The sequence below is a fragment of the Doryrhamphus excisus genome, linkage group LG7 (genome assembly GCF_037039965.1).
Source record: "Doryrhamphus excisus strain RoL-2023G ecotype Guam linkage group LG7, RoL_Dexc_Guam_v1.1, whole genome shotgun sequence".
Classification (NCBI taxonomy): Eukaryota; Metazoa; Chordata; class Actinopteri; order Syngnathiformes; family Syngnathidae; genus Doryrhamphus; species Doryrhamphus excisus.
This window is the reverse complement of record NC_136363.1, coordinates 20,355,001-20,371,989: the sequence shown is the minus strand read 5'-3', so window position 1 is coordinate 20,371,989 and position 16,989 is coordinate 20,355,001. Positions and strand designations below refer to the sequence as shown.

Here is a 16,989-nt window from a genome sequence, read left to right as displayed (position 1 = left end):
TCCATTAAACAGTAGCCATTTTGAAACATTAGAATTCTCCATAATAAACATATTGTTATGCAGATCTTGTATTGGATCTCATCAGATTTGTTTGTGCCTGTCTTCACAGATAGCTCTTGGAAGGACATCTCCGACTCCCTATGCCCCCCTCCCAGCTGCAGGCTGACCCCTCGGCCCTGCCTGTGCGGTCCTGCCTCACTGCTCCTTGTCTACTGGCTCTCTGCTGCCCCCTAAAGCTCACAAGGTGCAGCGCTGCTCGCCGGTGTCATAACTGCTGTTTCTCTCTCCCAAATTCTGTATTGTCCGCATTCCAATGAATCATTTTGGACTGTAATCTTCTCCTTCAGAAGCAGAAATATTCCCATGATGTCGCTGGGCTGGCGTGCTTCTTTGAACCTTTTGGCCATTCACACGCATTCCTGGCCCAATGGGAGCTGTCACTTTGCGTGGACATTGTCCCCCTCCAGAGTGCGCGGCTATAGGCGGCGTCTGATGTCCACTCGGGGCCACTGAATGGCCAAACAATAAGACCCCCATCGGCTCCCTCTCTCTGTGACCCGCCCGGGCTCTGATTCGCCTTGGCAAGGGGGACAGAGGCCCAAAACAAAGCTGAAGGAGTCTCCAGCGAAGGGGTGCAAGAGGTCAGGCCCAACGCCCTGCTAACAGGCCCGTCCTCTAGTTTGGGGAAGGGACAGAGATCCCGGGAGACAATGGGATAAAAGGAACCTCCAAAGGCATTAAATTCTGAGGAAGTGATGGCCGTGAATGATGACAGAGGCAGAATAGACACTCTTGAGGTGGGAGGTACGCTGCGTTAATGACCGTGGATGCTCCATTATGGCAGCCCTGGGAGGTGCTGATGAGGTGCTGCATTTCTTCCCATTAAGGGCCTCTCTTCTCCGAAACCGGGGGACAATTCCAGATGGATGCAGGAATCCCGCTCGGGCCTCCAAAAGACCCCCCTGCAGCGCAACGTGACACCAGCCGGGGCCCCTCCGAGGTAGGACGAGTCAAATGACTGTTTGCGTAATGTCAAGTCTTTCATAATTGCCCCAACAGGAGACGTTGATTGATGGACTTTCCCTTGTATACGCCATGAAAGGGCGACGCTCCGTGGATAATTCGCATGCTTCTCATCGGAATCCCCTTCAGGGAATCAGTGACGCTTATCAGGAGTTGTTCATTAAAGTCAAATGAAACGATGCGCTTCTCAACATCGTTCGTGACGGCTGCTGCTTTTTCTAGAAAAGCCCGATAAGCTCTAATAAAGATTTATATAATCAAAGCAATTAAAAATTATTATGATTTTTGTTTTTTGATCAGAATAAAATAACTTATTTTGCTTGACAGTTTGGAGAAATTTCGAAAAGCTTCTATCAGCATTACCGAACTAATAAAGGCTTATGCTATCTTTTTCTAGAAAAGCCTGATAAGCTCTAATAAAGGTTTCACTAATCAAAGCAATTAAAAATTATTACGAATATTTGTTTTTTGATCAGAATAAAATAATTTATTTTGCTTGAAAGACAATTTTGGGAAATTTCGACATAATTTCTATCCACATTACCGAACTAATAAAGGCTTATGCTATTGTCAAAGGATTTACCATTTTAGTTTAGTTAACAAAATAATTCAATATTTTTAGTTAAAGCAATTACCATTTTATTTATTCAAATTTTTATTTTTTTTGTTTTTCAATATTTTTTTGAGAACTGTTGTCAAATTGTTTGCAGGTTACTGCTTGATTATATGAAATTATGCTAGCATAAAGACTTGACGTCTGTCTGGCTAAAAGGTTGTACGTTTTCCGTAAATATGAATGTGCATTTTAAACTCAACCCGGTGGCTGACTTCCGCGCTAGTTTTCATACGAGTCGTTTAAGCTAACACTAATAGAAGCTACTCCAAAATGTCCAAAACTATGTGTCTTTTAAATTGTCTTTTGTTGTTTTTAACAAAAAAACACCTCTATTCTTCTTCTAGCCAAGCTAAGCTATGCCAAAGTCAACCCGAAAGGAAAAGACGGGCCATGCATCTCAACTCTGCAGGTATTTTTTTACACCATTTCTACATCAAAATCAGCTTAAATGTCGACATAAATTGTTGTGTAACTGCATGACGGGTGGGGGGGGGGGGGGGGGGGGCGGTACCGGGCATGACGGGGACCACAGCTTGCGCTGTAATTGGCTGCAGGTAGCTGTAGTTAATCTTAAAAAAAATGTGTTTACTTGTGCAAATGTATGCTATATACACGTATAGGACGGATGATTGCGCAATTTCGCTTATACTTCGGAATAAGTGACAATATCAATAAAGGGCCGTCACATGACATCATTAGCGTAATTGGAGACGTGTGCCTCAAATAAATCGAACCCTGACGGTATGTTGCTATACCTCTGGAAGTACTTGAAGAAATTGACTGTACAGGAAACGCTCCGTTCTCCGTGGATTTCCCCCGAACTTCCTGTTGTAAATCCCAAACACGTCTAGACGGGCGCAAATAGCAGGATTTAAAAGAAAACGGCAGCCACATGTTGTACAGGTGGTCCTTACACGGCAACAGCTGCTTGCGCTGAGCTGTCAGGACTCATTTGTTGTTGTGTGTTTTTTTTTTTTTTTTTTTTTAATCCTTCTGGGGGTAGAAAAATGCGTGTCTCCATCCAAAAATAGGAATGTGCTTGCTGGTTGAATTTCTATAGCAACGCCTGCACTTGTAGGCGTGCTAATATGCTAACGCTAACCTCAAAACACGGGGAAAGGCAAGCTAATTAATGTATGTGAACTTGTTTGCACCCGATTAAGTCCACGTAGACTATTGTGGCTTTTTTTCTTTATTTTTATGTTGCTCTACACCCCTCGTATCTTTCATCATTAAGCGTCTTTGTTTAGATAATTAAATTGCCAATTTACTTTTGTGTCCAGTGCAGTTCAGCGTCCCTAATTTAATCTGTGATCATGACCCCCCCCCCCCGCCCCCCGCCTTCCCGTGCTGTAATTAAAGTGGACTGTTGAACAATTAGTGTGGTCTAATTTCCCCGACGACACTGCTCTTATAGTCACCTTTGACACCGCCCTGACCCCGCTCCGCTATAGGCAGTGTGGGCGGGGTCTCTGGGGGGGGGGGGGTGTTGAATAGAAGTGGTTCCTACTTTGATTTGTCCATTGCACGCTTAAATGTTTGATGTTGAAAGCATGAGAAATATTGGAATATGGTATTGGAGTCTGGATTTTTCCCCCCAAATAAAACTTTATTTGTATTTATTTATTTACATTCAGAGGTCATCGCAGGGAATAAAAGCATTTAGTGCACCAATTAGGCATGTATTGGGCGAAACAAGAAATATTGTGTTAAAGATAACCATCATGTAGCATTTAATGTAAGTTAGCTTACATGAAAGTTAGCTTACATACGTGGTACTTTCTCTGCCGACATTTTGTCGCATTTTTCGATTGATTGCAAAATACGTGGAGGACGTTGGGAAGTAAACGAGGAGGCGTTAACATACTCTTGACATTTATTGTTCATAATTCATGTTGTTGTTGCAGCTGGACTACCCAGCATGCCTTGCAGGCATTTGGAAATAACAGTTTTAAGTTACGTGCTATGTATGTGATGCATTAACTTGTTTTGTTGCACCGTGAGCAAGTGTATATTTTTTTGTACTTGTCGATTTTTGTGGAACCTTTTGGAACAAATACCGATGAATGATGCTAATAAGGACCAAAACAGAGGTACCGCTGTCCATGTAATTAGTTGTGACGTCAGTTGCTACTCCGGTGGGATTTATGGAGGCGGATGTGTTGACATTTGACACGTGACTTACTTGGAAGTCCAAGGCTGGAAAACAGGGCAACTCTGGCATGTTCTTGAAGGTACACTACAGTAACCCCCCCGACCCTTCCCCAATCTTACAGTTTGTTGTGTATTCGTAGTAAACGTGCGGTTGGCTCACATCTGGACAACAGCAGAACCAAACCAGCGAGAGCCGTTCGTCTGTTGTCGAAGATAAAGTGCGTGAGTGAAGGCTTCCGCGTATCAGCGCAGGAAAGGCTTCTTTGAAAACGTAAGCGGAGGAAGCGTCCTGATTTAGGGCTAGGGGGTCATACGCATGCACGCGACAAAAACTCCAAAACTGTACTTTTAGTGTACTTCAAGTCTAATTCTATGAAACCTGGCCAGGATTTGTGTTGTGTGTTTGTAGTAAAAGTAACTCAAAAGTAGTATCATGCAGTAATATTGTACTATAGCTTTCTGTAGTACATTATAGAAGTAATATAGACTTTTTTCCATGCTAGAAAGACAATTATTATTAAGTAATTTCCCCACTGTAGTCATCCTGGCAGTTTGCAAAAACAATCCTTGGTGTTTAACGCGTTGTAGCGGCGCGCCATTGTAGTAGAGCAGCATATTCCCCCGCCGGCCCCCCGCCGTGTTGCGTTAACACAGCGGGGGCGTACATCCTATATGTGATCCCGCAGCGGCTGACAGCTGATTGCGGCGCGCTGTAATCTGGTTAGGGATTTTCAAAAGTGCTGCGTCCACTCCGATGTGCAGATAGCAGCGGCCTTTGTGTGCGACCCTCACCCCCACACCCCCCAAAAAAAAGGTGGACAAAAGGGCCCCCGTGGTGATGTCATTCCGCTGTCAGCAAGCGAGGAGACAGGACAGGACATAGTGTGACCCCCCCCCCCCCCTCATCCGCCCCCACCCCACCCCTCGGTCCACTCGTTGACCACCTCGCCCTGACCCCTGTGAACCGGCCAACTCGTGTGAAGTTCAAGAGCAACATCCGTGTGTGGGGCGTACGGCTTTTAAATATTTATGATCATAAATAGCCTGCCATGCCCCCCCCCCACACACACATACACGTGTATATACAGTATATCAGTATATATGCCACGGTTCTCATCATACATTTATCACTCCTATTTGGTTACAGAGCGCAGCTGCCCGCTTGGTTGAGTTCCGTGAAGGCCTAAATTTAACAGACATCACACACATATGCGCACGTGTGTGTGTGTGTGTGCGTGTGCGTGTGTGTGTGAGAGAGAGATGCTCGCTACACAACCTTTATGTTGTGTAGCCGCTACACATTCGGTGAGGTCACCTAGAATCACATCACATGGAAGGTTCTACCCAAAACACAAACAATGTGGAGAAATGGGGTTAGCGGGGACGGGGTTGTGGGGGGGTGGCGGCACATCATGAATCTTTCGAGCATCCTAACTTAGAAAAGTATGCAGCGAAGCAACGTCCGTTTCCAAGAAGACGCACATCTCCTAATGTTACCGGACATATCTCACTCACACATAAAGAGACAATCTTGTTGCCCCCCCCCAAGAAGACACTTTACTCCTGGCTTCACTTTCACATCCTGTGTTTGCGGGTATTTGTGGACATGCGTGTTCAACAGTGGTGCCGTCATTTACAAATACACATTAGCCGGAAACGTGTCAGGCCACGTGGTGTCCCGTTAAATCCCCCCCCCCAGAACTGGACTCCCCAGTTCTAAATGATGTCTTTTTATTGGACGGGGCATTAATTGGAAGCAGGCAAAAAATTGGGGAGAGGTGGTTAGCTGACATTCTATGGAAAAATTTATTATGTAAGTGTCATAATGATATGGAGTGCATGAGAAAGTGGATAGGGAATCATAGCTTAGTAGTCATTGATGAAGTACCGTATTTTGTGGACTATAAGTCACTCCAAGTCGCACAAGGCCAAAAATGCAGGTAAAATTAGGCAGAAAAAAAACATACATAAGTCGCACTGGAGTATAAGTCGCATTTTTTGGTAATTTATTTTTAATTTTAATAAATTTTTTTTGGTCATTTATTTTACAAACTACTTGACCAAAACGGACATTACGTCATCTTGGAAGGCAAGTTCTAACAATAAAAGAATAGAGAACAGGCTTAATAGGTGTAAGATATGCTAACACAATGCTAACAGCTACACGAAAAATAAACTTGAACAAAAAAGGCGTCCATTCTTTTGTAACATAAACAGTTTTTTCATTTATAAGTCGCTCTGGAGTATAAGTCGCAGGACTAGCCAACCGATGGAAAAAAAAGTGCGACATATAGCCTGGAAAATACGGTATTTTCACAACAGAACCAATGTTGTAATCGCGTTAATTCTGTTCTTTTCACCAGTATTTCTAGCATCACCACCTTTCCCCAAAGTGGGAGGGGATGCTGGTGGAAACACATGACTGCCAACTGCGGTGCAACCGTGCTGTTTTACTGGCATTCTTTTATTTTGAAGGCCTCTCTCTCTGCCTTGTGCTCCTAAGAGCTTGGCTGAGGACAAAGCGCTTAAATATTTGAATTTCGGCCACTTAATGAAGGCCTCTATTCCTGCTTAATTTATTGTTTTTTTTTATTGCTTTTTTTAATGTAATTTTCTGTCCGGGGCACCAAAAGAGTAGCCTCCAGGAAGAGAGCCTCACATGAGGTTTACATTCGTGTGCAGTCGCAATAAATCAGCTCGTTAGGAAGTCCCTCCCCCTGGTGGGAAAAGTAGCACCCGCAGTGCACGCAGCTAAATGACAGCTACACCGTACTCGAAATCGAGGTGAGGCGGCGAGCAGGTGGCGAACTTGGACTAGACTCCCTTGTTTTCCCCTGTGAATCTGAGCAAGACACGAGGATGCTGTACTGCCGAAACAGTCGGAAAAAACATGGCTGCCATACAGCAAAACATCCTTCATTGATCGTTTTACCTCATGATAATATTTGAGAATATCATTTACAGTGGTCCATTAGTTTTCAGTACACCAAACTAATTTGGTGTGGAACAGCATCCGGGACCTCCAGTCCAGATAGTCCAGATAGTCCAACAGTGTTCCATAGCTAAGAAGACATTGTGAATGCGCCTCCAGTCTTTTCTGCCGTACACGCGGAATAAAACACACACACACACACTAAAAGCTTCCTCCCCATAAAGCAACGGCCGTGGGTTTTCTGAAGTGCTGACTGAATGTGTCAGGGTCACAGTCAGGAGGCGTCCACCCCGCTGGCGACGGAGCGCATTGTCCACCGAGGACCCCCCTCTGTGTTATTGAGATGTGCTGCAGTCACGTCCATTGTGGACAGTGATCAGCTTGTTGTGCCTATTAACTCCTATTGTGGACGCGTCTCCGTGCTGCCTGCTGCAGACTGGTTTTTGATGGCCGCTGACAAAATCTCTATTTGATTGCGTCTTTTAATGATGATTCATTTAGTGGTGGCGGGGGGGAATGGGTTAGTCGGGCCTGAATTAGAGCTCCCCCTGCTGGCGCGTCCGACACGGAGAAAGGCCATTATGTGGAAAGATGCTCCAGGCTCTTATCTCTTCTTATCTCCGTTTTGCCTCACTGAACAAATGAAAGACACTAAAGTCAGACACCAGGAGGCCACAAACACACCTTGAGCATCACCCCCCCCCTCCCCATTTGAACTTTCACTGTCTTTGCCTGGACCGTCACCACTCCTGCACATCAGAGCATGGCTAATGGAGCTGCTCATTGACCTGAGCAGTGCTCGTAAATCCCTGTGATGCCTTCCAGAAGGCAAAAGGCTTGCAAACATATTTGTTGTTGCAAAGAATCCTATACTGTATTTTGGAGACAGGCGTTTGGATATTATATTTGGTATTTGATCATAATCTGAACATTATGGCCTGGCAGTGTATTTTCCAAATGAAATCTAGGCAATTTAGAGTATCCCCATTTTTTTTTTACTTTTATATTTTTTATACGGAATAACGTTTTTGTGTTTGGTTGAAAATGAAAAAGTCGTATCTTCATACATTTGGAACACAAATTATTTTTCCCCCTACATTCATAAGTTAATCAGCAACACAACATTTAAAACTATTTTTTTGTAGATTCATTACCTTGTACACAAAATAAAAATGGTAGTGTTTTTTCTAGATTCATAAACGAGTCAAGAACAGACATTTTTTTTCGAGTCATAAATGTCACAAACATGAGGTAATATATATATATATATATATATATATATATATATATATATATATATATATATATATATATATAACATGTATATGTATATATGTATATGTATATGTATATATATATATAAATGTTTATTTTTTTTAGATTCATAAATTTGTCAAGAACATAAATACATGTTAAAAAAATGTTTTTTTCTAGATTCACAAATTAATCATCAAAATATATTTTTCCCCAAAATTTACAAATGTCAGAAACAAAGTTTTTTTCTAGATTTATAAATTAGTCAGAAACACAAAGTAAAATTTCTCCGACATTCAAAAATTTCTTTTTTTTTTTGTTTGTTTTTTTAGATTCATACCTGTCACGAAAATAAGGTCAAATATTTTTGTATTTTTATTTTCTAGACTCATAATTTTGTCAGTAGCACAAAGTACACACTTTTTTTTCTCGATTCATTAATGTCAGGAAGGTAAAAATATTTGATGGAAATTCTTTTCAAGATTTATAATTTGTCAGGAATTTTTTTTTAGATTCATAATTTATAAAAAAAAAATTATACGTAAATGTGTCAGGAATACAAAGTAATTTAGATTTTTTTCCCCACATTCATAAAACACAAGGAAAATATTTGGAGATTTTTTTTGAGATTCGCAATTGTATCAGGAAGAGAAAGTAAAATATTTTTTCTGTGTTTGTGATGGAGTGATGAATAAAAGTTTGAGTGCAACACGAGAGTAAGTCAGGCAAGTGAAAGTTAGTTAGATGAACGCGGCCACTAGGTCAGCATCAATCATGCATATTCATGAGGACGTCGGTAATTTTAGCTCGGTGTCTCCCAGCACTCCCACTGCGATACTGGTGCAGACATCAAGTATCACTCGGGGTGCAAAAGCGGACGGCCAACCCTGCCAAGAGCCTCGTGACCCCTGCGGTGCACAATTAACACTCCGCATCCCGTGGGGTCGGCGCAGGGATGGAGAGGTGTTTATGCGCTGTTAGCTTCATTTCCACACCCGGATGGATGGATGGTGGACTTTTTTGTGCCTGGGGTTGATCGTCTGGCCAATGAGAGACGCTACTGTATTTCAAGTGGGAAGCTGATCTAGCGCCCCCTGGTTAGTCTTTTTTCACCTCCTGCCGAATGGCGTGACAGCAGGATGCTCATAAGATGCTGAATTGTGTCCGTATTGATTTTATTTTTGTTTGCTCACACGGTACGACCTTAGCCACTTTTTTTATTTACCTAAACCCGAGAGTCCTTGACCCGGCTCCCAAGATTCCCATATTCTCCCTTCACGATTTATTCAACGTGCCAAAAAGCAGCGAAAAGCCAGGTGCGCCTTATCGGAGCCAGATTTCAAAAGCGGCCGTCTCCTAGCAACAGCACCAGGGGATGAGCATCTCCACCAGGCATCTGCCACCAAAAAAAAAACCCAAACCTCTTTTTTAGGCTCTTTGCTTGCCTGGTTTGGGCGGAAAGTAGGCCGAGAGTTGCAGTTGCTGGTTGGAAGACTTTAGTCCTGGTAGTGAGGTCGGAGGAAACTCATGTTGGACCTAGCATACCTTTATGGAACTTGCTACGTGCGCTGGGAACCGAAAAGAGCCTTCCTCAATCTGTTCTCATTAAGATGGAAGCATAGAATTCTCCAATGTCTTGCTGAGAAGATTAATTAGTTGATATCATCCAGAACCATGTATAATAATTAGGGTTCCGATATTAGAAATTCAAGCTCTCCATCTGAAATGAGGAACTCAGGAGTAGAAGTCCCGGATGCCTCCTCGGTGAGGTGTTTGGGCATGCCCAGCCAGGAGGAGGTCCCCCAGGGGGGTAGACCTGGGACACGCTGGAGGGATTTCCGTCTCGCCTCTCCTCAGCGTACCCCCATGGCGGACCTGGGTTTCCCTACCGACGCTTACGGATGTATGCTTGTACGTTTTTAAAGCCATCGCGGGTGCCACAAATGTCACGTTGAGGATGTCACGCGTACAAAGTTATGTCAACACCGTCGCATCATGGCAAAACACACACCTAAACTCGGCGCGTGAATCAACTTGTAACAATAACACGGAAAAAGAAAAAAAAAAAAAACACCTTTGTCGTGTGTCCAATAAAGAGAAGGTGCCATCTTGGCCGCCATCACTCGTTTCATAGAAAAGGTCGACCAGACGTGCGGCTGCAGGTAATTCTTCTGATTTATTGTCCACACTAACATAGTGTATGTTCTACACCAGGGGTCTCAAACTTAATTTACTTGGGGGGCCACTGGAGCTAGGGTCTGGGTGAGACTGGGTCGCATCAGGTTTAAAAAAAAAAAAAAATGCATTTATTAAAAACAGAAAAATGAAAAAACTTTGCTTTGGTTCCAATTTTCTACAAGAAAAACTCTGATAAAACATTCCACTGTTCTCAAATATCTTACTTTTTATTTTTCTACACAAAATAAGATGAAAAATAAACAAATCAAGAATAAAAAAATCAATCAATCAGTAATAAATAAATATAATAATAATAATAATAAAACAGCAAATAATAAAACCTTAAGAAACCACGTATAGTTGGTGGGTAGACAAATATTTTTTTTCAGATTAAAATGAACAAAGCATTATTAGAGCCCTGTAGACATGACAAAACACAACTATAGTCACATTTATACTCTTTTTATTTACAACATATTGCGCAACTGCAGGGCCTTGAGACACATGCTAACTCGCAAACTAGAGAGCTAGCGACCTAAACGGTAGCCTCCAAGTTATTTCCTTTCAACTTAAAAAGCCAAAAACTTACCACTTCCACACGGATAGGGAGGATAACTATTAACAGTTATTTAACCTTTAACATGAACATTAATCAAATGTAATAATTTTTTCTGGGTACATGATACCATACAGCATCCATATCAAACATTAAACTTTCATATCAAGGCGGGGGCCTCAAACTGGTGTCCTGCGGGCCACATTTGGCCCGCGGGCCGCGTGTTTGAGACCCCTCTTTTACACTAAAAAGGATCGTTCAACATTCCAAAAGGTCAGACGCTGAGCGACGCCGGCAGATGCTGTCAGTCATGGCGGGGGAGGTTCGGGGAGCAGACGGGAACGGACAGCTGAGCGGGCCAATGATCTCCACAGCTAATGAGCCATAAGATCTATGCTTCTATTTGTCCTCCAAGATTTGTTTGGGTTCTTCCAGTCATCGAGGAACATGGAGGACACCCCGTGGAAATGTCATTTGTGGCACCCGTGACGGTTTTTTCCACCACAGTGCCATCAAGTGGCCTGAAAAACAAAACAAAACAAAACAAACATGGAGAAGACTAGAAGATAGCGTAGCCGTGTATCTGTACGCAACTGTCACGTTATCACAAACACACACAGCGCCGTTAACGCTCGCCAACAGTTGAACAACACGCCGCTATCAGCGGCGGCAAGCCCGCTCAGATTAGACCGCAAGCTACCTGACAGTTCAGGGCCTTCTGTTCTCTGCGGTCTTTAAGGAAAACAACTTTTTTCCCCGAGTCAGGAATGCTGAACGTGCTACTTCACGGTCCGACATCAAAGGGTCTCCGAGGTACTCCAATGTTTAAGCTTTCGCCGCCACTTTAAGTAAAGCTGCCATAGGAACATTTTGTACAGGGCTTGAGGGGAAGTGCCTCCACTCGCCATGAAAACGGGACCTGTGGAGCGGAGTCCCTCGCCCCCTCATCCCCCCCTACCCGCGCCCTTCCCTCCCGACAAGTCGTTGGCTCAATCTAGTGCCAAACGTGACTTCTGTCAGCTGGAATGGCTCCACCGGGCCCAATGAGCTTTCTCGCAGTTTTCACTGGACGGCGGAGGGGGGCTGCTCCTCACCGGACCCGAGAGGGTGTCTTGGTACGCATTGTGGTCATGTGGTGTGATGCCAACATGGGTTCCAAGTGAATTTCCGCCAAGCAGGATTGGTTATTTATAAACCAAATAAATAAGGCGTAACAATATTAGAGCCCTCAGGACATGAAATAACACCCCTATAGTCACCTTTACACTCTTAATACCAAATACACATGGACGATGTCTAGAGTATGGGGGGGGCTGCTCCTCACCGGACCCGAGAGGGTGTCTTGGTACGCATTGCGGTCATGTGGTGTGATGCTAACATGCTAACATGGGTTCCAAGTGAAGTTCCGTCAAGTAGGATTGGTAATACCCAATAGACATAGACTATGTCTAGAGTATGGGGGGGCTGCTCCTCGCCGGACCCGAGAGGGTGTCTTGGTACGCATTGTGGTCATGTGGTGTGATGCTAACATGCTAACCTGGGTTCCAAGTGAAGTTCCGCCAAGCAGGATTGGTTATTTATAAACCAAATAAATAAGGTGTAACAGGTGTAACATGCTAATATGAAGTTCCGTCAAGTAGGACTGGTTATTTATAAACCAAATAAATAGAAAATAAACATTATTAGAGCCCTCAGGACATGAACTAACACCCCTATAGTCACCTTTAAACTCTTATTACCCAATAGACATAGACTTAAATAATACTTGTGTGCATGTGTGTTGCCGTAGGGATTATTTTGAGATCATTCCAACTTGCAGTAAGAGTCTGGTGCTTGTGTGTCTCACGCAACATTACATTACTAATACCAAGGCGACCACGTTCAATGCCTTATGTTTGTATTTTAGTTCGTTCGGTTTGGAGTTTGATCACTGGCTGCCCCCTGCTGGCCGGTACAAAAATGCGACTCAGGTGGTGCGTTTGTGGAAGGTGGTTAAACGAAGGCCGTGGTCGGATAAGGGTGAGCGAGTGTGATGTGGCAACAGCGAGGAGAGGCGGGGTGTTGTGACAACAGGAAGACAGGTGGTCGCCAGTGAGCGCACGTGCGGGGACCGGCGCGGATATGACTTGATGTACCTAATAAAGCGTCCAGTGGGGTGTCTTTTTAGAAGGCGGGGCAGATGCACCGTGAAAAATGAACACTAGCGTCCATGTGACGGCGGCGCCTGGATTAAATGCAAATATTTACTTATTTCCTGGATGTGTTCGGGGGTGGTGGGGGTCAACGGCGTGGGGGTCAAGGAGATGACAACGACGGCGGCGGCGAGCTGATGCATTTGAGGGAGGGGCGGATGAGTGTGTGTGATGGCCACAGTGTGAATAAAACATGCGGTGGCATGGCGGCCGAGGCGCTGCATTATTCATGCAGGGGGGGGGGCTCATCGGCGGGGGAGGGGGCGTGTGTAGGTGTAAAGACCCCCAGAAGGTCGTCCGCACGGAGACCGGGACCCCTGTCAGTCACCCCGAGGGCCTTCTTTGCGCCGTACCTCCTAAAAGGGTGCAAATTTACGACGTGATGGTCATCCTGAACGCATCACAGCAAAGATCATCTCGAAGAGTCGAAGAGTGGATCTCTTAACCGGCTGTGGCATTTCACCAAATGGGGGGAAATTAATTTTTACATTTATTTATTTTCATAAATGAACCATATTTTGAAATAACCCTAAAAGTGTTATTGAATCAACAGCGCCCCCGCTGGTTACAACCGAGTACTGCACCCTGTTTTGTTCATACAGACCATTAGTTTATATGCTGCAGGTTTGTGGTAAATAATGAATGATTCATATTCAAAACAGTGGAATTTTTTAATAGCAATTAGCATACTAGCTAAATAGGTAACTAGCTAATAATAAGTCATGGTGTACAGTGTGCTTAAGTGATGTGCAAGGCTTGTGCCGCTTGTTTGATCCCGGCCTCGCTAATCCCAGAGACGGGCTTCTCCCAAAGGAGCTGAATCAGTATTTTTTTCACCCCCGTCCCAGTCCCCCAACCCCCACCCCCGTCCCCCCCACCCTATCCTCCCATTTGGAGGAAATGTGTTCAAGTCAGCATCTGGTCCGGGCAGTCAAAGTTGATGCTACTGCACCACCTGCAGGCTTCCAGCAGACGCAATGACAGGCTTAGGTTAGCCTTCCGTGTGTTTTGACATTGGCAAGGACAGGATCATCACCTTTTTCCCCCCAAAGCCATGGACTGGGGGGGGCGAATGGGGGGGTCCAAAGAGACATTAGCAACAGGAAGGCTCGATGACAAGTAATGTGAACGCTCGGCAGCAGCTGGAGATTCTCAGCTCTCGCCATCACGCCGCACGCAGGCACCGACACACCCGTTAGCCCCCCCGCCCCCCTCGGACGCCCCCCTACACACACACCCGCCTTTAATATGTATTCTTCTAAGCATATGTTTATCGTGGTTGCAGTGTGCGCTACCGTACCACCAATAAATACATCATCACTTCTAAGTGCGTTTTTACTAGACACTTCAAATCATTACCTCAGCAAGCTAACGTTAGCGGGCTGGCGGCTTACACCGTCGGCGAGTTTGTTTTTGACGCATTTTTTTCTGTGGTGTCGGAAATGCTTTTATCGCTGCTAGCATGTATAATAGGCACGTGCTAATTTTAGCCAGTAAAAAATGGGAAATGAGAATTTGGAGCTAATTAGCGTAGCATATAGATTTGGTTAAAGCGACTATAAAGACGTAAATTGAAAATGTTTGGTTGCAGTGTGCACTACCGTACCACCAATAAATACATAAAAAATGTGTTTTAATCACCTTTAAGTGCGTTTTTACTCAACATTTTCGGGGCAAATCATTACCTCAGCAAGCTAACGTTAGCGGGCTAGCGGCTTATACTGTCGGCGAGTTTGTTTTTGATGCTTTTTTTTCTGTGGTGTCAGAAATACTCGCTGCTAGCATGGATAAGAGGCACATGCTAATTTTAGCCAGTAAAAATAAGTAATGAGAACTTGGAGCTAATTAGCGTAGCATATAGATTTGGTTAAAGCGACTATATGCGACTATACTGATTTCAACGCAAATTGAAAATGTTTGGTTGGACACTTTAGCGGCAAATCATTACCTCAGCAAGCTAACGTTAGCGGGCTAGCGGCTAATACTGTCCGTAAGTTTGTTTTTGATGCATTTTGTTCTGTGGTGTCGGAAATACTTTTATTGCTGCTAGCATGGATACAAGGCATGTGCTAATTTTAGCCAGTAAAAATGGGAAATGAGAACTTGGAGCTAATTAGCGTAGCATATAGATTTGGTTAAAGCGACTATAAAGACGGCAAATGATTTCAACGTAAATTGAAAATGTTTGGTTGCAGACACTTTAGGAGCAAATCATTACCTTAGCAAGCTAACGTTAGCGGGCTAGCGGCTAATACCGTCGGCAAGTTTGATCATGTTGTAAGTTTTATCGCTGCTAGCATGGATAACAAGCACATGCTAATATTAGCCAGTAAAAATGGGAAATGAGAATTTGGAGCTAATTAGCATGTAAAACTGTGATTATTGTCCATGAATTGTATTTTTATTGTTTATATTTTTGGGTGCCTGAAACAAATTAATTGGATTTAGCTGATTTTCTACGGGAAAAATTCCGTTCTGTTTTTGTTAGCGCCTTCTGGAGTGAATAGCAAAAAGCTAGGTAGCATTGAAAGTGAATGAAGCTAGTTGACCATAAAAGGAGGCGTCTAACGTGCCGTCGGCGAGACTTCCCTTTTCCCCAAAATAAAGAAATGAACTATTTCGACATTTTGCGACCACGGAAACACAACAACCCGTGCAGACCGCACCGGCCGAAGGTTCCGCCATGCTGTCGGATATTACTCAGTGACAGCAGGGCCGGACCTCAACCACCTCCAGCGCGGCGCTCGTAACCGCAGCTGCACAGTCATCAGGACTGGCGACCACGATTTATAGCCCTGACACAAAACGGTCGACTCCCCGCGAGAAGCGGCGTGAGGAAATTGCAATGTTGGCAAGTGGAAGTGGATGAGGCCATTTACGCTTCCGCTGGCGATGGACGGGAGACGGCTAACTAACGCGTTAATCACGGCGACGGACACCTGAACGAAGTAACTACTACAACTGGAAAATACGTTAGCTATTAATACGCGCCATCTTAGGAAAAATGTTCAAAATAAACATTGGAGCTGATAAAGCAACCACAACACAACACATCACGGCAGGTGACGCTACAGTTGAAAAACGTACCACATCTGCGGAGGTCTGTGGCTTAGCTAGCTAGTATATTTGTAAAGGGGGGGGGGGAATAAATGGTTTGGAAATAATAAAAAAAAATTATTTTGAGCCTCCATAGACTTATACGAGCTAGCATACTAGCGATATTAGCATTTTTAGCATTCACACTTCATTGGGATTGATCCAAAATTAAAATAGTTAGCATAAGGATTTTAGCATATCCACGCAGGCTTCTGGAATGCTAACTATTAGCACCGTTAGCATTCAGTTTATTAAGATTCTCCCAAAATTAAAATATGTAGCAATTAGTACTTAGCATTTTAGCAATTGAGTGTCGAAACGAGAGGTTCCCGCGTCATCGCAGGGTATCCACGTCAATTGTTAGGATGCTAGCTATTAGCTTTACATTCCACTCTCCCAAAATGGAAAAACAGGTAGCGGGGCGTTAGCATTTTAGCATCTCTTTTGAGGCAAGAGACATTCCAATGTCATTGCAGGGTATCCACGCGGGTTGCTAGCATGCTAGGTGTTAGCATTGTTAGCATCTCTTTTGAGGCAAGAGACATTCCAATGTCGTCGCAGGCTATCCACACCGATTGTGAGGATGCTAGCTATTAGCTTTACATTCCACTCTCCCAAAATGAAAACAGGTAGCAGGACATTAGCATTTTAGCATCTCTATTGAGGCAAAAGATGTTCCCATGTCATTGCAGGGTATCCACACGGGTTGCTAGCATGCTAGGTGTTAGCATTGTTAGCATTCCTGCCTCTCTGGCGAACATCCCAGCTTATAAGAGTTTTAAAGGCAAAGTCTGAAAGTCGTCGAGTCGGTTTCAAACGCCGGGCGCGAGGTTAGCAACGGCTAGTAGGAACATGTGTGCGTTTTTAGTGAATTTAGTGACATTTATTTTAATTTTAATTGTATTTTCATTTGATTTTAATACCATTTAATTAGATCTTTGGCTTGATATAAGCATAAACTCCCTAGAAAAGTTGTTTGAACATTGAA

The 16,989-nt window shown here is 43.9% G+C and overlaps 1 protein-coding gene across 3 annotated transcripts in view; it reads left to right on the top strand.

The window, feature by feature from the left end:
• LOC131109127 (uncharacterized) overlaps nt 1-16,989 on the top strand; it is a 50,778-nt gene that overhangs the window by 30,676 nt on the left and 3,113 nt on the right. For 2 of the 3 annotated variants that reach the window (XM_078792389.1, XM_078792388.1), the window contains 4 exons: nt 110-244; nt 348-797; nt 888-1,000; nt 1,984-2,048. In XM_078792389.1, coding sequence (XP_078648515.1) covers nt 756-797; nt 888-1,000; nt 1,984-2,048 — 220 coding nt within the window. In that variant the 5' untranslated portion in view covers nt 110-244; nt 348-755. Of the gene's footprint in view, nt 1-109; nt 245-347; nt 805-887; nt 1,001-1,983; nt 2,049-16,989 lie in introns of all 3 variants that reach the window. The other variant, XR_013627805.1, reaches the window with a different exon arrangement.